General features: G+C 36.5%; 1 protein-coding gene across 5 annotated transcripts in view; it reads right to left on the bottom strand.

Moving 5' to 3' along the window:
- MLLT10 (MLLT10 histone lysine methyltransferase DOT1L cofactor) overlaps positions 1 to 22928 on the bottom strand; it is a 134601-nt gene continuing 111673 nt past the window's right edge. For 4 of the 5 annotated variants that reach the window (XM_067291778.1, XM_067291775.1, XM_067291776.1 and 1 more), the window contains 9 exons: positions 16649 to 16766; positions 15235 to 15307; positions 10539 to 10693; positions 8430 to 8618; positions 7911 to 7999; positions 7423 to 7784; positions 4522 to 4624; positions 3552 to 3764; positions 1 to 1655 (listed from right to left, as the gene is read on the bottom strand). In XM_067291778.1, the coding sequence (XP_067147879.1) occupies positions 1587 to 1655; positions 3552 to 3764; positions 4522 to 4624; positions 7423 to 7784; positions 7911 to 7999; positions 8430 to 8618; positions 10539 to 10693; positions 15235 to 15307; positions 16649 to 16766 (1371 nt within the window). In that variant the 3' untranslated portion in view covers positions 1 to 1586. The remainder of the gene's footprint in view (positions 1656 to 3551; positions 3765 to 4521; positions 4625 to 7422; positions 7785 to 7910; positions 8000 to 8429; positions 8619 to 10538; positions 10694 to 15234; positions 15308 to 16648; positions 16767 to 22928) is intronic. The other variant, XM_067291777.1, reaches the window with a different exon arrangement.

The following is a 22928-nucleotide window of genomic DNA, read 5'->3' as shown; positions in this document are numbered from 1 at the left end:
TACAACTATAAACATTAAAGTTTTATTAACAAAAGCTTTGTACATATCTTTTCATACACTTGGAATTTTACATCTAGTCAAAATAACAGCACATTTTCATTTTACCATTTGTACAAATTGTTACAGAATATTCACCAGTGGGTTGAGTAAGTAAAATAAGCCACTGATTTACTTTTGTAAAGTATCTACAAAAGTGATTTGTGACATTTTTAAAAAATTTCCCAGAACATATAAAAATAAATTATTTTTCCTTTTTCAATTAAATCTACTAATTAGAAATATTACAAATCAAAATATCAATGTTTTCTTATGAATTCTTCACAATACAAAACAGATTCACAAAACTTTATTTACAGAAATGAGGTAAGAACTGTGCAATGTTTAACTAAGAAACATATTGCAGAATTAACATGTTCTTCCAAATAAGTACACAGTGGAGGTCTAATTACAGCTGGGTCTTTTCCTCTAATAATTCCCACCTTAATATTGATAAGTGGTCATTGCCCCAATTTAAACAATACTTTACCACACTGCATAGTCACGCCATGAAATCAGCTACTGTAGGTGGAAGTGTTCTAACACAAGTTCACCCGTTTCAACCACTGATAAATTTTAGTGGGAAATATTAACTCACTTTTTTGGTAATTTATTAGTGAAAAGTGACCCAGGTAATCTGCCTGAGCTGTCTAGAGTGGTATAAACACTTCTAGTAAAGGCAGAACAACAAGGCTGCTGGTGCAACACTGAATATTCCTGCTGCTAACAAGGACACATCTAGTGCATGATCAGCTGTTTGCAGCCATTCCAATGAAACGGAGGTAGCAACAGGCACTTGGTTTAGGCCAAACACTGCACATACTTTTCCAGTGTGGCCTTCTCATCTGGTAAGAAAACATTTCCATTTGAACCAAACCGGTTTCTTTAAAAACCTCAGAACTCTAAAACCTACATCAAAATTAATAAACTTTGGATTCCATACTGTAGTTCTTATTCAGGAAAAACTTGCACTATGTATCAACAGGAATTTAAAAGGAATAAAAAGTTCAAAAGTGGATTCTCTTATGAGTCAGATTTCAAAATACATGTGTAAAAAAGAACAACAAATAGCAAATCCAGACTGCCATTACAAGCTTAGTCTAAAAGGATATATTGCAACTGCAGCAGATCAGACTGGTTGGGGAAGGGGGTGGGGGTTGTTTTTAAAACTACTGCTCTGAAACCAAAGTAACCCATGACTGCAGACAGTTTACTAGCCTTTGAATTTATAATAAGATTAGTACTCAAGAATCAAGCATATATATTCTTCTATGTTCAAATTTGTACTTAGTACCATCATATTGACAAAATAATTACGGTTTGCAAAATTTTATCTTTTCACAGTCTGAAACATGAAAAAGTACTTCCATTTTAGTGCAACAAGTAAGTAAATCAAAGCCTACCAAGAATATCCTTATTGAAGCCTATTAACCTTTTGCTGTGCAGTAAGAGTTCCTTGTTGCATTTCTTCATATCTGCAGAAAGGAAGACTGCAGTTAGCATTCAGATGAAGTGCTATAACAGCAGGACATGCAGGTCTCAAGTATCATTCAAATGTCAACTCTTCTCTGATGCAACTGGTCCAGTTTTATCATTAAGCCTCTGTGTAAGAGAAAATACTTCTAAAAATCAGATTATAAAATACAGAGCTAAGTAAAATTAAATTCATGCAAATAACAAAGCAGAGTTGAAATACACTGTGGACAAAACAGCAGATGAGATAAAATTAATACAGCTATCTAATCAGTAAATAAATTATTCTTGCATTGTAAAGAATAATCTTGTGTCATAGAACCAAAAGTGGAAAAGGAAAGAATAATTAAAGGAGTAGGACTACACTGAAATAACTCCTATTTAATTAGGCTTTCACAGCCTATGAAACAGCATTATGAAACACAAACTTTGCTTCCACTTTCATCCCAACAAGAGTTTCTGTTCCTGTCTGTTGGTCTCCCCCTGGATCCACTTGTTAGCCTAGAAAATACCAGGTGATCTCTGCTACTTTTTACCCACTGGAGAGGGGTTGATGAAACAGAAGATTTTCACTACATCCAAACACAAAAAACATACAAACAACAATGCACCCTTATTTCCAATTGGAAAGGGGATAAAAACAAAATATTCTTTTTTTTGGGGGGAGAGGGGAATAATTGCAATTAAAAACATTTATTTCTAAGTTTTTTGTTTGGAAAATATTCAAGACTTCCTTGAATTCTTTCCACCTGTTACAAGAAAAAAAATAAAATTGCAACAATGCATCTGGTGGTGGTTGTACTAGTGCTGCCCCATCAGGCTGTCCAGACCTAGTAATAGCCATTTGTAAAAATCCCAAATAAACAGATCTGTCACATATAAAACTTTATTACTTTTTAGAAAATTAGGGGAGATCCATACTAGAACAAATACTTTGCATTTCTAAATGGGGGTCACAAAGCACTGAGCAAACTCCTCTGATACAGCCCTTCCGCTCTTCCACTCAGCAGAAAAGAATGTGATCTTACTGGATCCTGTAGGACAGTTTGCAGTATCACAGCAATGGACCAGATTAGAAAATGACAATAACCACACACACACACACACACACACACACACAAAGCCTAGTAAAAGTACATGCTCGTATCTCTGAATAGAAGGGAGAGGTCTGCAGGGAAACTGTCTTGAAAATTCATAAGCTACACTGGGTGTCTCACCTTATATTTGGGGCAATGCCATCAAACTACTGCAAAGCCCAGCTGCCTGAGCTCCTCTCCACCACTGTGGCTCTAGTGCCAGCAGTGCCCCTAAGGCAGCTGCAACGTTGGGGGTTGGAAGCAGAGGGGGGCCCAACACTTGATCCCAAACTCTTCCCATCCGTTGTTGCAGAAAAACTTCCCTTTTCTCACTGCTGTTGCCACTTCATGTCTTCTCCAAGGACTCTTATCTGTCCAGGAAAAGTTTTACTACTATATTAAGCAAGGGAAGAGTTGCTCAACCTCCCAATATACATCCTCACCTTCCCACACCAGAATCTAAATCCATATAATGCATTCTCCTAATACATACTTCACCTTCCCAGCTGTGGGCTCCTCATCTCTCAAGCCATCAAATGGTCAGCTGCTATACAGCAACTGAGCTTTGGAGCTCCACAGTGCCTGGCCAGGACAAACTCTTCAAGTCAGGCGATAAAGGAAAAAAAATTGACCAGCGGACCCAGACTTGGGGAAGGTGGGCTGAGGAAGACCAGAATCACAGTTTGGTAAGATATGTAAGAGAAGGGCAAGGGCCACTGGATTGAAGTTCTGATCCAAGGAAGCAGGAGTGTGTAGCAGAGCGGACAGCTATAAGGGAGTGCAAGTTCACCGGGTTCTGGACTTCAGTAACTGTTGCTGAAGCCTTAAACAAAAAGCAAAACATACCCACACCAGAATAAAAAAATACCACCCTTGAGTTGTGAATACATGCACATAACTTGCTGCTTATCTTTTAATTACCTCATGAAGAGACTGCATTAAAAATGAGGTGAGAAATATACTTACTGTCACCTTCTGAGCTGCATTATCTCCATGAATTGTAAGGAATGGGTTGGTAGTAGCTGCATTAAGCGGTGATGCCTGTGTGCCTGAAAGCAAGTTGTTTATGGGTATCTGTGCTCCTCCAGTAATCTGCAATTGCTGTACTTCAGACTGATGGTGTTGATGGTGATGGTGCTGTTGCTGTACTAACTGATATAAAAGGGCTTGATGTTGTTCCTTGAGTAAGGTGAGGGAGAAAAAGTAATCAGGAATTAGTTAATGAATAATAGATCCTCCCTGGGTTCCTGCTTGCCCAGATCTTTAGCCAGGACAAGCACTAACTTAATGCCAGTTAATTTAGATTACACTCATGAAATTCCACAAGACTGAGGGCAAGGAAAGAAAGTGCCTGTTACATTTCCTGAAATCAGCAGCTTAGCAGAAGTTCAAGCAAGTTTGCTGGCTTTGCCAAGCCCCTGTCAGAAGAAACATATCTGAGAAGAATATCAAATCATGTTTGTCAAAGTACTAAAACTATGCAATTAACAACACAGATAGTTAAAACAGCTGCCAAGTGGCATATATGAATACTGTAGGGCAGAGTAGAGCCAGCTCATGATATAAGTCTCAAATCTTCTTCTGTTACAATCTTAGTGGAACCAGGGAATAGCTTAGGATATTGTCAGAATCAATACACATTCCCAAATTCTACCGCCCGCGGTTGATGTTGAGAGAGACAAGCCACCATGTCCACAGAGGGGACAAATGGGACTGAAGGCGCTAGGCAGCAGTTCACAGCAATGCACTCGGCCCAATGGCGCACTGTAATTTAGCATGACTGTATCATCCAAAAAACACTGAAACCCCTCAAAACTTAAAAGATTTTCAAAAGCAGTTATATGTTAAACATCTCTAATATTTATATTGTGCTGAGGAGTCTGTCAATACCTTAGAATATGTTAAAAGTAATAAATTGTAATTAACTAAAACTTACTGATGTGAGTTGCTGAGTACTTAGTAATTGCTGAAATTGCTGGTGCTGTTGATGGAGTAGAAGCTGTCTCTGTTGGTCAGGAAGTAATCCTAGTCCCGAGGCACTGCAGGGTTTGACAGGACAATACTGTAGTTTATATGAAAGTATGGGAACTTTTTACTTCAGCTTTCCATTGAAAAAAAGATGTGTATAAATACATAGTTCCTGTTTAGCATTTTGAGTGTATGCTGTCAGACATGAAATAAAGAGTCTCTCTGGTCATTTACATTTTTGTTGATACACACGTAGACATTGTCAGTCTCCCTCCCCCTCCACACCCCCCCAAGTCCTGTTGATACACTTTTTCATTTATTTTGAGCAACAGCAACATCTAGCCTGCAACTTAAGTTCTCTACCTATGTATTATTTTAAAGTCAGATAATGATGGTAATGTCTAAATCCATTTTTCACATGAAACTGCCTGAACAGATTCTGAAGCTCGGAAAGTTACCAAAAGTAGCAATTTACAGTGACATCTGGGAATTCTTTTAATTATAGAGCAGTATAAAAAGGTTTGAAAGTAGAGCTGTGACTTTCCATCACCTTAGGAGTAGTACTGATTTAAACCAGCTCCAAACTCATCCACCACCGTGTGATCTAACCATGTTCAGAGAGCTCATAATAGCACAGTAGGAAACTTGCATGCCTGCCTGTGCCAACTTAACCCTCCTACTTAGGCAATTCAAAAATCAGGAATTTAATATTAAAGAAATAGTCAGCTATTTGAAACTGAAACAGCACTGAACTCGAGAGTGGCAGGAGTAAACACTGTTCCACGCAGTTTCAGGAACAACAGTCTCAACCAGTGGAAACTACTTTTATGCTTATTTCCCCTTATTTTTTCTTCATCCAAAGTCATGTCAGGGCCTTTCCACAGCACAATTCCAATAACAGAAAGGTTTTCTTATGTCTTTCACAGAAAAGAGTTTGTAATGGAGGAAACAGTATAAGGAACATACATCTCATTACTAAGATTGTATTAACACTAATTAGAATTAATGCTTGCTTGGCCTGAACTTTTTTCCCCTGAATATACAGCTAAAAATATTGAAATCTCATAGAAAAAGGAGGTCATCCTGAAACACCTCAAAAGGAAGGGGAACCAGTGAATCATCTGGGTAAGCTTTATAAAGCAAGATAATTGTGGGAAAAATGCACTAAAATTAATATTGTTGAGGGAGCAATGGAGCAAGAGATCGTGCAAGAGAGAAACAGAGACAGGGAAATACCAACAGGTAGGCAGCAGGAACGTGCAGCAGCACAGAACGGGGAATCACTGGAGGACCCCAGGCAGGACGATAATAGTTAGAATGAGAGCAACAAACGGGACTAGCCGTAATACCCTGCATGAGCGGCAGTAGTGTCTTACTGGGCTACACACTCAAAGGTTACAGCAGTTAAGATGGACAGAAGAATAAACACAAGAACTTCAGCAATATAAGCAGAACCAAAATCATATGAGAAAACAGAAGTGCTTGGACATGACCAATATATTTTGACATTACCTCAAAGTGGAAAGCAATATAAAACTGGTTAGTATTACCGATACTAACCGAGTATTTTTCATTATAAAGGACTCCTCCTCACACTGCTGGGGAGAGTAACTCGAAGTTCTAGTGTTTTCAGCAGACTCCGATACTCAAGAAAGGAGACATGTTTTCACTATGGAAATGTCTTTTGTTTAGCCTAGGAAATTTTTATTTTCCCTATGTGACATAAACCAAGAAAAATATAACCTCCTCAGTAAAAATAAAACAGCACACCAAAACAGCAGTACACTTGAAAGTATCAGGTTTATAAGCCTAGTGAAGCCATACTAGACAACAATACCGTACAAGAACATTCAGGAGCCGACCAAGGAACAGTGAGGAAAGAAAATGGATGAAGAAGCTAGAAAAATAGAGATCTCTTGCATCTTTCCAACCACATACGCCTTTTTTCAGTGGGTAATCTACTGTAATATCCAAAAATACTACTTAAAACAACCCACTCCCTATTTGCCTGTGTTTATTTCTACACAGAACTGCAGATCTCTTTCCTAAGTGGAGGGACAATGTGAGGGGGTGGGGGCATAGGAAGGGGAATAGGAAGAAGAAAATGAGTTCGCCCAGGCTCTTCTCTGCCCCCAAATACTTTCAGACCAAGCAGTCCATTCCCCTTCTCGGAAAGCAGCTGCCTCCTTTTGTTATCTGTTTGCCCTGCAGCTCAAGCAGCAGCAGTTTGTGCTGCTTACTATACCTGTTTAGGGGGAAGGGCTGTTTATTACAAGTACTCATACATGAATCTTTTCACTCATTTAAAAATTCTTAAGGAATGCCACTCTAAACTAATTTTGTTGTCAGATACTGAGAACTGTGAAAACACCATGCAACTGCATTGCTACTCTGGTTAGGTATGCCTACTGCATCTTTAATTACATGAATATACGCTGTTCTCCTCCTCCTCCTCCCCCTCTCCCCTTCATACTGCAACAAATGGTAGCATTTCCAGTGATACTTCAATCCTGGAAGACTAAGCGGCAGGACCGAAAATATTCTTTTCTGAACTGAAAAAAAAACCTAAAGCACATTTACATAATTACATTTGTTTTGGAATGTGACTTGATTTAAAAAACAGGAATAAATGGACACTACCTATGATCCCCTAAAGCTCAACAGAAAACATCTTTACTCTAACTTGACTATGCATGCTTCCATTAAATTCCTTTCTTAGTTTCATTCACAGAACAGGAGCAGAACCTAGTTAGATAATTAGAAGCTAAGGAAAAAAAACAAACTTTTACATAAAGCAGCTTAAAAATTTTGCTAAACTGAGGAAGAGCAGACAAGAAGTCAAGAAGAACATAAATCAGTAAATTCTTACCTGTTATTTAGTGTAGTCGGCAGCGGATGTGTTGCATTGGGTGGCACAGTTGCATGAGTGAGAGGAGAAGGGTTCTGTGATATTGTTGCTGGGGTCTGAATTACCCCGTTTAAAGCCCCTACAATTCCATTGATTGCCAGCTGGTTAGCTGGCAACGCTCCAATTATTCCACCCACACCAGGCACTGCAGGAATGGTGGAGGTTACAGTCTGCATACCACTAGCTAGTGCCCCCACTGTCACACCATTGACCTGTTGAACTCCTGTGACTCCCGAGCCTTGCTGAGCTGGACTCTGCCCAGCAGGCGGTGGAGTGGAAAGAGCTGATGAACTGCTGGTGCTTTGTCCGCTGGAGGTTATCTCCTAGTGTAAAAAACAAACAACAAAACCCCCTCAGCCGCATAAAATTTCACCTAACAGTAATATGCAAGGACTATGAGGAGTTAGCTTGTAACAAGTTTAAGTTTAGAAGCAACAAATAAGTATTACCTGATTTAATACAGGAAGAGAATTGTCTGGTAAAAAACTGTTTCCCAGATGAGGGCTTTTACTGCTGTTCAAAGAATCAGTGCTAGGTGCTAAAGAAATTAATCAAAAAAATACATGGTTGTTAAATTTCTATAAAGTGTAAAGAGATTCAGAATAATTATTTTAAAATAATGTCAAAGGTAAACATAGAACATGTAAAGCTAGCATAAAGTCAATTTTAAAATCATAGCTGAATAGAACAGTATTAGCTAAATGACTGGTAAATCAATAGATTCAAATAGAGGTGCTCCAGACTGAAGTAAAAAAAGAAACTGCACAAACAAGTAACAGTGGTTCATAAAGTCTTCCGATTTATTTTTAAACATTAGAGATTCTTTTTAAATCCCCATGCCAATCAGTAGTCTATTCTCATCATCCATGTATATGTATCTCCCGTCAACTGCATATATGGATGAAATATCTATTTCACATAAATCATCTTCTAGCTACTTTGACACTTTAATACTTTCCTCTGCTTACCTGCTTGTACTGGAAATGCATGTACTTGATGAGAAGGGCTAGGATTTGAAGTTATTGTTGGAAAGGGAACTGAAAGTTGTGCATTGAGTAGCTGAAGCCGTTCCTTTTTAGCAGTCAGATTCTTTATCTGTTCTTCTAAACGCCTGTTTTCAACCTGAAGTTGGTGTAATGATTTAAGCATCCCTAAAACTAAGAGAAAACAAGCATGTTTTATCTTTTACAGCCACAAAGTTTTTCTTTCAGTTAAAGAATCACACATCATTGCACACTGTTGCTAAAATTTTAAAGAATGAATAACACCTTCAATATAAATATATAAACAAATTAAAATTGGCAAATAATTCAGTTATATTTGAAAATATAAACAAAATTATTAATGAAAAATACACTAGGGAAATCTGACTTTAAACAAAAAAGTTTAAGATCAATTATGTGTAATATGAAGGGCTGAAGCAAGTATGTAGCATGAGATAGTGACTGTCTGATACACCAGCACTCTGGCTTAAAGTCGCATCATTAGGGCTTATGCAAACATCAGTACATGGTAACTTATCCTCAAAACCAAATAGAAAGATTTTCCCAACTGTGTAGTTGGGAAAATCTATTCCAGCTGTGTTATTAAAAATTTAACATACTATCAAAACAGAAAAAATTGAGGAATATGCATTCAACTAACAGTACAGTGAACCAAAAATATTTATGTAAAAATAAACAGAAGTTTGTTAAGAAAAAAAAAAGTTATTCTGTTTTAATTCCCTGTACAATAAATCACAAACTTACAGAAGCAATGAAAATTTTTCATCCACTGCTAAATTATCTTTGAATCACGACACACCTTGTTGGCAGCAGCATCTTCCATTTGCTTTCAGAGGCGATCTACAAATCACCCAGCAGGGAGCACTATGTGAGCACCGCAGTTACCACCCCTTTTTGCAAATAAAGGGCATCTTCTGAACTAACATGATTTCTACCATGCACATTTTCCTCAATTCTGATTTTTGTTTCAGAACTTGGATTCCCCAACTAGTACTAGAGTGTGACTGTAAAGCCACAGGGATAGCCACTTTTTTAAATTCTAAATTGTATTTGTTTAACATGACCTCTGGGCCTACTACAGACATAAGTCTACTGGTATAGGCACATCTGGTCATTTCCCAAGGATTTAGCTTTTATCCCTCCTCTTCAAGAACATACAAAGGAACCCTCAGTGAGCCCAAATGAGATGCAATAAGACTTAGCTAAACCTGTCCTCCAGCTATCATGTTTAAAGGATTATCCCTGCATGAATTTCCTCACAATTAGCATTTTTGTCAGGATACCATTCATAAAAATACCAACTAGATACCACTTTATACTACCAACAAGAATAATGTGTTCAATAAAACAAAACACAAAAACTAACCTGGTATTAAAAGAATACATATTTTAACTTAATCATTTCCAGCGATACTAACATGTTGTTGCATATGGGATCCAAGCGATCTGCTCATCACTTATGCTTTGAGTATACTCCACTCTCAAATCATTTTATTAAACACAACTCGAAAAAATAAATGATTTACCCGATTTGTGACTTTCATGAGAAACAGATCATAATCAAAATACAAAAGTACAGTAGGACACCTGCCAACATTAGCAAGAATGTTGGGTTTGGGGTTTTTTGTTTTTTTTTAAACAACAGAAACGGGCAGTTTAGATTTAAAATGTCAGAAATAAAACAATACTGAAACATTATGGCAATCCATATCACATGATATAAAGCAGAACTGAGGAACTGCGCTAATTACCGGTTTATAAGAGCTGCGGAAGTTTACAGTAGTGAATCTAAGAGTCCAGAATTCATTTCCAAACTCTACAACCAACCAGTTCAATCTACAACTTACTTCCTCCTGCATGACCCAACTTCCCCATCCATAAAAACACAGGTAATGACTGAGAACTCGTGGGATCTACTGAAGCCAAGTGCTGCATTAAGGACTAAGTTATAATTCTACATTACAGTTATATTTCTTTCACAACAGAAAATAAGTCTTCAGAAATTCCTGGACAATCACCGAATTGCAGTTATTCGTAATACGAACAGTAGCCAAACGGAACGTGAGTACTTACTGTCACTAGGGGTGCCTTGCTCCAGTAAAAACTGCTGTCCTTCACTCCACTGCCTCTCCAGAAGCTGTTCTATGCTGGCTGCTACTGGGGGCAAGTTTTCCCCACAACTGTTCCCTGACTGATCGTAGCGAATCTGTAAGCTGCTTACAGGGGATCTGTTGAAAATATTGGAATTTGTATATTTAAAGAAAAGGAAAAAGGAAATGTATTAGCAAAAAGCCGCTGAAGTTTTTCACTTTATATCAGCCCATAGCACCTACATATCTTACACTTCTGAGACGAAGCTAATTCATCTACATCACTAAGAACTCCTGGTTCCAAGGCTTTAATGAAAAATAGCACAACACTTCACAATATGAGAATTTATACTCAGAAAGCCCAAAACCTCTTGAGCATACAGACTAACAAAATACCTGACAAACAACATTGTATTAAATTATACAATACTATTTCTACAGCAGGAAATAGTACTATATATAGATACAGAGTACCTGTCTTAAAAAGAAATTTCAAACTTCTGGTGAACACTAAGAAAATCTAAATAAATTATTAAAATCTTCACAGTAATGACACTTTCACATAGAAGGGCATATATAATTCCACTGCCTGGTTTGTTCTAAAAATGAAACATGTAAAACCAAATTTCTGACGGACTATGTGAAAACACTATTTCACAAGGAACTCAATGAACATGAAAGCTGTCCTCTGCCCCTCCTGTGCACACTTAATATACTTCCTTTTTTACCCATAATCACACATGGTTCAAAGAATAATCTCTTTGCCACATGTCTTTTCTCATTCAGGATAAAATCAGATATTCAACATAGAGCCACTACGAAAGCTAGGTACTCCTCAGGTTTTAAGATATGGCTTCCTTTTCAGTGGATGAGCAAAATTTAATCCCTGAGCAAATCCAGATGCTCAGTGTATTTCTCTGTCTCAGAATTCTGGTTTCATATATGTCTGGCCACACTCCTTACCCAGAACCAACACCAAATCCCACTAAAAGTTGGCTGATGTCTTTTTATCAACTCCAGTGACCTCAAATTCAGATTCTTATATATTAGTTACTGCTGTAGTAGTAGCTCCCGGCCCTGCCACGGGATCACAACCGCACCACACTTCAAGGAATGCAAACCGACCAAAAAGGCCACCATAGTCCCAAGTATGGGACAACATATAGAGCTCAGGAAATCAGTGCGTTAATTATGATTAGTGTAATAAGCAGCGGTCACAGCACATTAGCTGCCTAACGACTGTCAAACATTTTGCAGGCACCAGAGCAAAGTGATTTTTATAAGAAAGGGGTTTAAGTAGGTGACTTAAGAGCCCTGTAGGTATTTATAAATAATTCCTCTTTTGCACACAGAATGAAAGGAGAAAAACACTTGCTAACAAACAAACAAAAAAAACAGAATACCACACACACCAAAAAAAGAAAAACCAAAAAAAAACAAAAAACCACACTGATGATCAGGGAACCAAGGTGGTGTTTTCCGACAGGAGATGACAGTTCAACAGCCTTTAGCAGTTCAGCACAGACATGTCAAAATGGACTTAAAAGTAGTTGTCTACACATTGTGCTCAAATGATGAGAAGGAAGATTTTTGCAGAAACATTCTAAACAGATGTACTACACTCCATGAAACAGTACACTAAAATAATAATAAATAAATAAATAAATAGAAACAATGAAACTTCTTTCTCCATATGCTTTTTGAAGGCATAGAATGCTACACTAACAGACTACTCCATCAGCATTATAAAACATCAGCAAAATTCTGGATGGGCCTAGGACTGTTTCCTACCAATTTCACAAAGGTGGAAGCAAAACAATGTGAGATTATATAATCTCTGCAATCCTACACTGGAAATCTGTACAGAAGGTGGAAAGAATCTCGATTTCTCTGTATCTCAGCTTTAGTCAATCTATCCTCTTCCAGTTGAACCACTACTCAAACCATTACACACAATACAGTTTCTGCATGCAAGGGCTGAATCCTTATTCCAAGCAGAATTTTATCGTAGTTTCCCATAGAATTATAATGTGCTGCATGTGTGACTTTGATGGGCTCACGGTGATTGAAATCCTTTCTTTGTTTCATGTTTCACATTTTGCTTACTTTCACAACTGTTTTGTGTTTAAGTTTGTGGTGTAGTTATTCAAATTCTTATACTCTTAATTATAATTAATAGTACAACCAGAATGCACTTTATATATAGCCATACATACACATTTCAATACAGTATTACATAACACAGTTTTTAATCTAAGGTTAAGCACTGTGTTAAAAAAAAAAAAAAAGTGCTACCTTGGGAAAAGGAGCAATTCCTTTGCAGAATGGAAACAACTTGCACAACACCAGTTATATTTATACATATAGGAAATACAAGCATATTTTAAAGATGTTATACTTTTAGATATGAAAGCTTAAAGAAAGAAAAAAATGTTCTGGTTATATAGGGATACAAAGATATAATGCTAGGAATCTGAAATGACCATACAGCTCATGAGTCGCATACGTCATCTCAGCAATCAGCTCTGTCATCAACAACAATCATTTCTGCAAATTCTTTTATTTGAAACAACTATTTGAAATTTGACTCTTTCAGAAAAGTGTGGTTTTTATGGATCTCATAAGGTTCAAAGGGAAGGAAATAGGAAATTGCAAAAAAGTTGAAAAGTTTTCAGATATCAGATTTTTTAAGTTAGCTTTTTATTCATTACATACTACCTTTAAAGTAACCAGAGTTATTTATTTAACTGGGGAAAGTGGGGAGTTACCTACACTTTTTAGAAGCATATGCATGCTGTGTGCAGTAGCAACACATTAGTGGGCATCATATTAAAGGATATATTATTCCTATACATTAAATAGCTAGAAATGCATTGCACAATCTTTCTCACTGTACAGAAATTTGCTGACTACTGAACTTAATTGAATGAATAGGTTTTCTAAATTTTTCCCATGTTGCATATTTCAGGCTAAATTTTTCCATGTTTCATGATCATTTTCTACTGGAACTACAGTAGTGATTTTTTTCTTTTTTTTTTTTTTGTTTTTAAATACCCCAAACCCTCAAGCAAAAGTTATCTGTTCCTTGTGAACTGATAGTGCTTCCATATGTTGAGCAAGATGTGAAATTCTGGGCTGAGATGGCCTTAGTATCATACAGTTCTCCTTTGCCATCCTCATGAAAATCACCTGAAATTTGACTATGTTATAAACACTAGGCAGTACATATATTGAGCATACGCTCAGTAGAAATATCATATTTAAGAAGTTTAGCTTCCCAAATATTCTCTCTGAAGCCAGATCAAGCACAACTACAGCCTACTGCCTCAGATGCACAAAAAACAGGCCCAAGCACATCAACCAAGAAAGCATTAAAACTTGTCATTACAGGTTGTACCACAATACCTACTAGGTAGTAGGACTCTCACGCGTATGGAATCAAGGTACTGGCCTTTCCTATTTGTTGAGCACTTCCCTTTGCAAAAATCTCTCAAATTATTTGTGTGTGTGTGTGTGTGCGCGCGTGCGTGTGTATACACATGTGTGTATATGTATGTATATATACACACACTTATATATATTTACTTTAACATACAAATCTTATATATTTATATAAAGAACACTATTTAATCTAATTTGTAAATTCTTTATTTATTATTTTAGAAGTAAAAGATATTAGAAAACTTAAAAGCCAGTCCATTAATGGGTAATACCACCTAAATATTATAAAGAATATGCTCACCCCAGTCAACAAGAAGTCATTTGATTAATTAAGGAATATAATACAGGATCAACAACACAGGTATATTAAATTACCTAATTTGGAGATATTTACTATAAATTACTATAATAATCTCAGGCTGTAACAATAAAATTCATTGTTACAATGCTGCATCTGCCTAACTGCAGGGGGTTCTTTTCAGCTATCCTAAAATCCTTTTTCAACATAAAATTCCCCCTGGTTAGTGCGCAAGTATTACTAATATAATTCATATGGGATCCAGTATGGAAAATGAAGTCCTTTAAATACAAAGCTTCACTTAAAATATATGAAAAATATTACCAAAATAATTTAAAATGCAATTTTGGAATTTTAACAGCAAACAGTATAAAAACAAAATTATGTGATACAATCCTAGCAGGAGAATTTTTATGTCAAACTTCTTTAGTAGAGGTCAAGTGCATCAGAACAGAAAAGTTCCCCCCCCCCCCAACAATTGTTGCATATTTGAAGTGGTGGTGAGTGAAGTGGAAGAGAATATTTGTTGCAATATTTTTACTAATATTTATTTTCTCAGAAAGTCTCATTACTGTGATCTTTGTAATCTACGGGATTTTAGACCTTCTGCAAGTATGAAATGAAAGTATGGTTATGGCAACAAATCCATGAAGATTATCAGAATGTGTGGCTAAAATCATAAATAAATCCTTTTAAAGGATGTCTCCATATCTTAAGTAAAGTCCTTTAATTTATAAACCCAATCTCAGTTGATATAAAAATAAGTTTCAGACTATTTTGAGCTATCTGAACATATCAATCCATATATTTTTTCATATATATACATATGAATGAATATATGAATGCTACTTAAACACATAACACATAAGAAAAGATAATGAAGTTTCCAAATCTTAAAACGTTTCCTCCGCCTGCACTCCCCAGTGTAAATAATGCTTACCGTGGTGAGAGACTTCCTCTGGGTGAACCTCCTCTGCCAACAAGGCTGCGGCTATTATCTCCAAGATCTTGATCTGCAGTGTAAATATTTCACAGCTGATAAATCAACTCTTATTAGGTAAGAGTCTTAAAGCTGATGTAGATATTTTAAAAATAGCCTAAATCTTAACTTCTTCAGCATTGAAGACCAAATACGTAACCAGTTTAAGATTGCTGAACTGTAGCGTGTAAGGTGTTGTCCTTACACATTTCTGAGGGTGTACCAGGCCATGGATTATGTTCACTTCTTTCATTCCTTTCAGTCTTACAGCACAGAAGTGTGGTTTGCATTTGCAGTACCCTCCCCTCAGCCACTTTTAATTTCTACGGTGAAAGTAATGAATCACAGCTGTGGACAGCTAATCTGTATGCTTATCACAGCGAATCCTGATGCTTTGTATTTTTTTTTTTTAAACACTTTGCATCCCAAAACAACTCATAAAATATATAATGCATTAAACTTGCCACTATCATCTAACAAGCACAGACTATTCTACAGATTTACTGAAAACTTTATGAAAGCATATAATTCACAAATTCCTATTTATAAGCAAAAGTATAGGCGAGACCCTTGCTAAAAGGTAGTAAAACAAACAAAAAAGGCCTCATTAAATATACAGAAACGTTTTGCTTGGAAGGACTCAAAAAGGTTATTTTCCCTATGGCCTCTCAATAAAATAACCCTATCTGCCCCTTTCAAGGTTGCCCTCCCCCTATTCTGCGCCAGGCGACCTCCGACCCCGCGAGGGCACAGACATGACTGATCCATTCTCGGTAAGCTGCTGAACCCCCTCCCCGCCCCCGCGCGCCTGGCTACCCCGCCGCACGTCAACAAACCCCAGCGGGCCGGGGGGCCGGGGGCCCCGAAACAAAGCACATCCAGCGGCTCCTTCAAACTCCAGCAGCCACCGGATGTTACCGAATGGCTGGGGTAAATATCCGCAAGAGCCTCAAATGCTGCAGAAGTTCTCGAACGGGATCTGCTTCACACAAACTTGTGTGTAATGCAATTTCATGAATTATGCAAATAAAGGCTTAAACTATTGACAGCAAAACCCAGAGCTGCGTTACTCTCGCTGCAAAGAGCCAAGAACTGAGCACATCAATCACGGGAGTCACAGGAGACATTGTTGCATTCCTGCCTGCTGATGGCTCTGCTTAAACATTTACATTTTAGACAGTAAAAAAAAAAAAAAAAAAAAAAAAAGAGCATAGCTGTTCTGTAGGACAACTGAGAATTTACTTCCAACACATAACAACTTTACACAGACATTTAAGAACCAAATGTTGAGCTCAAAAATAAAACTTAACAATCTTTTTAAAAATATGCAAGCCTGGAAAGCAGCACAGGTTTTCAACCCCAATAGCAAGTTTACCTGCTTGACTGGTCTCAGACTGAGCAATAAGTGCTGCCATTGCTGAATTAGGGTTCAGCCTATTGCCGTACATGTGGGACGGAGGCAGACTGAGAGAGGATCCAGGTAGGGTGTTTGCCTGCAAGAAAGCAATTATAACTTGAGTCCTTTTAAAAAATGGGGGGAAATGCTAAACATGTTTTAAGGAAGTCGTCCTAATGCACGATTATTAGTTCTTTAAAAAATTAATGTATTTAAAAGAAAAATTTATTATTTTCCATTTGGGAGTACAGAAATTGAATTGCAATACTTTTTAAATACATCAAGCATTACAGTGTGGTTTACAATTGTTTTTGGTAGATATATTAATAAAAAAACTTCTAATAAAAATTTACTGTAGCAAATCTTAAAAATACCTAAATTGCAGTTTAAAACAACCAACGTGCAGCAGGACACTCTCGCAATCCTGAAGTATGCACTCAATGCTAGGACTTAGTAGCATGGTGACCATGTGGTTATCCTACTAATTATTTAATCTTATTAAACCATTTACAAAATAAGGGCAGGTAGACAACAGATGTCTCACAAATGCTTGGGTTCCTTACATCACAAGCCGGCTGCGGAGGTCAAAAGGTCCAACGTTCAGCTCTACAGTTTAACTACACAGAGCCATATTTCCTTTGCTCTGCTCCGTCATTAGTAAAACCTGCACACTATTTTGTTACTTCCTATTTTGATAGACTTGGAAGCCTGGTGTTTTTTTGTTTTGTTTTGTTTTTATTTTAAAGAACGCAAACAGCCATTACAAGTATGTTTTCTATACAATAGGGGGCTCAACGAATCACAGCTTTGCCCTGACCCCATATAAGGAACTGTATTTTTGGCGGTTGGCCAGCTCTACTTATTGAAGAGCTCCCAAAGTTTGTGTTCATTCATGTTGCTAACCACAATTCTGAAGGTCTCTGCTGGGACTTGTGCCAAACAAGCGAAAATGAACCCTTAAACAGATGAAGCTAAGGAGGCTGGCCAAAATCTTGCATAATCCAATGCAATAAAAATACCTTCTTCCTTGGCTGCTTATGCTTTTTTCCCTTTCGAAGAAAAGATGCGTTAAATGCTGAGTTTCAGAGAGACACAATCAAAGAAAAAAGGCATTGCTGCTGGTGAAAAATTTTGCATTTTCTTGCCTGATAACAAAACTGTTTCAGAACAAATAAAAGATTATAATATTGGGGGGGGGGGGGGGGAACAGATACACAACCGTGAGATCACAAATTTTTAAATGAATCTTTGAAATAAATGTAAACAACCTTTACAAAAGAAACTTTTTTTTGAAATATGAGAAAAAAAAAGGTGAAGAGTAAGGAACTCAATTTGTGGGACATTTTGACATGTGTAACTGCACACAAGAGACAAGGTAAACATACTGGTTATTACAGCAAAATATTACAGAGTATAAACTATGTCTCTGGAAAGAATCACACACTACCATTAAGTTTTGGCTTTCAGCCAACATATTAAACTTGATGAATGGACTTTTATGAATTCACACAACTGTTTTCAATGATGCTTTATTTACTATATACTGGTGAGAAATTGTGCCTGATACTTAAGTTTTTCTACTGTCACAAAAGTTAGAAAATGCAACAAGAAATTATTTAAAATAATTGGGGTTTTTTTCACTTTTCATTTTAAAGGTATGTGTAAGATCACAAGACATGGAACCACACTTTCACTTCAAATCTGGCTTTTTTTTTTTCTTTGCAGAATTACAATTAGAATTAATCTGAATTAGTCAAGTCTTAAAATAATACAGGCATTTCCACCTACCCGGGTATGCCAACAAGTTCCAGAAATACAGCACATTACTACTGTGACACTTACTGATGAAGGAGGCAATACTGCACAGCTCCTGCTGTTTTCCTCAATAAACACCTATAGCACAATTCCAACTCGACCATTATTGTTCACTAGTAACCTTCAATTGTTTTCCTGTTTTCCTCTCAAAAAAACCAAACCAACAACATAGTTTTTGTCAAATTCTTTCACTGAAAAAACGCTACAAAATGAAAATTACTAGGTACAACCGTTATTTCCTTCCAAATCTGAGAAGACCAGCAACATAAAAATCTATACATTCTTAATGTAAATAAAATGGCTAAGGTTGTGAATTCTGCTAATGTAACTTTAAAAAAATCCTACAAATACTATGTTTTATTTCTATTTAGTTTTAGAATATTTCTACAAAACAGGTTTTTCTTTCTTAATTCTAGCAAGTGTACTGCTCACATTATATGCAGAAACTGGTGTATTTACTCTCCTTCTCCTGTCTAATTCGCTGCAAGGCTACTTAAAACTGTACCACAACAACTATATGTTAATTCATAATGGCAAGGCATCTAGATTCAGCGTGGAGAATACACGTTTATTTGACTGAAACGTGCACGAATAGCTTTAAGGATTTATTTAAACTAAACATATCTAAGAATCTTGAAAGGAGTTGCTAAAGCGTGTTGAGTAACCATCACATCACAAAACAAAAGACAAAGGAATTAAACAATGTTTGCTAAGTGGACTGATAAATCAAAAGCCTTAGCACGATTTAAACAATATCTAAGAACCTGAGCTTTTTCACAAGTGGTGGTTCGCCCTAAACTCAATCCGTTTATACTTTAGAAGACTAGCAAAGGTGTCCTACAACAAGTTGGAACTACAGCAGTTTTCGTGACGTCACATATCCCGTGCAGCTCTCAAAGGGAAAAGTCACATTAATAAAATTGCTCAAGTAGCTGGAGGTAAATTAAAAAATATATATATATATATTTTTTAAATGGCAACGTAAACTGACAAAAATAAAGATTTGAGAGGCTTTACGCATGTGACAACTTCATCTGACAGGAAAGTAGAGGAGGTGTAGGAGCACTACATTATTTAAAGGTGAAATAGGAGCTTCATGTTTCACTCACAGTCGAAACAAGCTGTAGCAAGCATTTATTAAAAATGCGCAATCATCTTGTCAATATATATTAAGGTCACAGGACTGAAACATCTTCTGAAATGCAGCACTTTTAAAGCTGTAGTATTCTTTATTTCAACAGATCCTATTTAAACAGTCAACATACAACACGTGATTAAAATGTATGAACTAATGAAGAGACCGCTAAGTATTTATCCTGAAAAGACTGTAAGTTTTCTTGAAAAGCATTTTAGCAGAAAGGTTTAAGCCTATCTAGAGGTATATACTATATTGCTTTCATTTATGGCATGTTCAATAAATCAGTAAAGCAATAAGCAGCAGAGCAGCACAGAATGAAGATACAGTGTAATTCAAGGAATACTCGATTGCAGTAAGAATAAGTGACTGATATTTGATGGATGCTTAAAAGCACTTCCTTTACCTCAAAAAAGTGCGTATATTAATATGAAAACTATATATGCAAGTTAACTAAATTTAACCAATATATGAAAATATCCTGTGAAATATTTAAAATACAGCATATTTCTTACATTTTTACATCACGCCAAAATAATATTTGCTCTAACAGTATGAATATGAAGTTTCCTAAATTAACAACTATTAGCATTCATAACTGTATATTAGCTTAATTTTCCAGGGAAAACAGTTCCTTCATTTACAAAGTTAAATGTTCTTTAAAAAACAAATGAAGGGGAGAAAAAGGAGACAATACTTAGCTGTACACTATTATATTAGAAAGGTCTCAAAATTGAAGAACCTTTGGGCATGCCTGTTCCCTGTTCAAGTTTTATGCTATGAAGTATTTTCTGATAACAGGCCCCATTTCTGCCTCAGCTCCACACCAGTAAGGTTTTAATACTCAGCGTGTGATGAGAGATGAAACCAAGTGTGAACAACTTTCAGGTCCCATGAGTAGGCTGACTGTTGAAGCTGTCAGGTTCAATTGCATCATTCCACATTTTTCAATGCCCCAAACTGCTCCCTAATTGTTAGGGGCTTAACATATTCAAACCCATTGTTTAGGCTAATGCTGAAATGCCTACAGTTGAGTTTCCATAAAGCAAGGGGAGGGATTTAATTGTACTTAAACCATTACTGAACTTTCCTCCTTTCATGATAGGACAACAAGGATGGCCTTAACAACCAATTCCAAGACAGCTTCTCAATAGTTTATATTCAATCAACATATCTTTTCCCCTTGTGCTTTAAAAATAGTCATTGCTATATTGTAGTTTTATGTTACAATACTTTGATGATGCTTTAAAATTAGTGATAGATCATTTAACTACTTACTCCAGTCCATACATACTTGTCAAGAAAAATTTTAAAAAGATTTTAAAAATTCTCATTTAAAATAAAAACATATCATTGCTCCTGCATTGTCTATACTCCTTAAATATGATTACCAAACTAATGTGCTTGGGGTCATAATATTTACCAATCACACTAGTTTTCTTCACATGTCTAGCACCAGGCTGCAACAGAAAGCACCAAACTTCCCTCTGATGCTATTAACACAAACTGAAGAAATCAAGAGCACTACTAACTTCAAGCAAACTACTTCTGAAAAGTATACAGTAAACTACATCTCAAAACAGTACACAAAAGATTTGATGCAGGATTTTTTAGAGAATGAAGTAAATAAAGATCCCAAACAAAACAGAGCTGCAATTGTCTAGCTTCATGAAATAAGGGAGGACATTCAAACACTTGACTTAATATTAGCAGAAGCATACTTCATCCAGAAAACTCTGAAGTCATCTTAAACTGACATATTTTAGTCAATGGCAAGCAATATTCATCTGAAAAATACAGTATTGATAACAACATCAAAAATAAAACCCACATTGTGATTAAATGAGCTTAGACACCCAAAGATATTCATGCGATGTACATAATGTTAACAAAGTCAACTGCTTTTTCCATAAAGTGAAAAAAGCTGTCTATCAAGTGATAGTTGCAAAAGCAACCTGCCCTGAAGTTTCACCATTTAGCTTAGACAAATGAGGAAAACTGATTTTATCCCTACAAATTTTATAAAGCCAATTACATTATGGGGAGCATATTACAGCTGACTCTTCTTGGTATTCAGTGCAGTGGGAAAGAGAATGTGCTGCCGCCTCCTCTTCCCCTTCCAGGCACCTTTGGGATCACCCGTAATTTCATGTAGGGGATGTGGGGGAACCACTGCTGCACACCATCACTTGCCTTCTCGCAGCTCTGTTAGCTGTTCACATGGTATGCAATACATACTGACATAACGAGCAGCCAGGCTGCAGTTACTGTAGCAATACCCTAACTTACAGGAAACCCAAGAGAAATTTGTGCCAAATCATCAGCTTTTCATGCATCACTTGCAGCAATGCAACTCTTGAATATTTTCACCGCAAATACGGAATATGCTTAAAAATAAGCATCTAGACCCTGTTTCGTTAAAAAAAAAAAGAAAGAAAGAAAGAATTCAAGCCTCCCTGTGTATTTTCTTGTATGCCAAGAAATACCAATGGAATTGAAGACAACATAAAAAATCCTTAATAAAATCCTGTTTCCACACTTCTGAAAGTCACCACAAATGCAACAGGATAAACACTACTTACATATTTTTAATTGAATCAATACATTTCATATTCATTAGCTGAATACAGTTAACTTTAAAACGATTATACTGACTCCTTAACTAAAAGAGCCTACAGCACTGGAAGTGGAAACTGCCTACGTTGTACTTCGTACAGCTAATCTCACTTCATCTGCTATCATACATCCATCAACAAAATGCATCAACCCCAAACATCCGCTGTAGTCTTTTACTCATTCATTCTCTGAAAGGAATACTAGGACTGAAAAGATACCCCATCCCATACTGCCACCATTACCATCCAAACACTTTGAAGTCCTGAAAGTTTTCTACAGATAATAAAGCTGTAATTTTCTGAAATGAGCTGGACTGTACACAAACAACCCCCCCCCCCCCCCCACAAACACCAAACTTAGACAAGTAAATGTTTTCACTAACTGCCTGAAATAAAAGAATTAACTGAAAAGCTTAATTAGGATGCCAGAAAAGTTAAAATGAGATCTTAAAGAGGTTTTGTTATCTCTTAGAAGAGAAAAAAAGCAACTTTTCAATCAAAAAGAGCATTCAATTGACATACAAATTATTGTCATTAAAATCTTTTAGGGAAACTGTATACATGATGTGCATGATCCATAGCATGATTTTACATCATTATATTTGTACTTTTGAATGCTGCTGGCAAAAAATAGTAGCAAAAAAAACTTCAGACTTCTAGCTGTGATGAAGACTCTTGCTTATGAACAAGCAAA

The sequence above is a fragment of the Apteryx mantelli genome, chromosome 2 (genome assembly GCF_036417845.1).
Source record: "Apteryx mantelli isolate bAptMan1 chromosome 2, bAptMan1.hap1, whole genome shotgun sequence".
In the NCBI taxonomy this organism is placed as follows: domain Eukaryota; kingdom Metazoa; phylum Chordata; class Aves; order Apterygiformes; family Apterygidae; genus Apteryx; species Apteryx mantelli.
The sequence above is the reverse complement of the archived record's forward strand: the minus strand, read 5'-3'. Positions and strand labels throughout refer to the sequence as shown.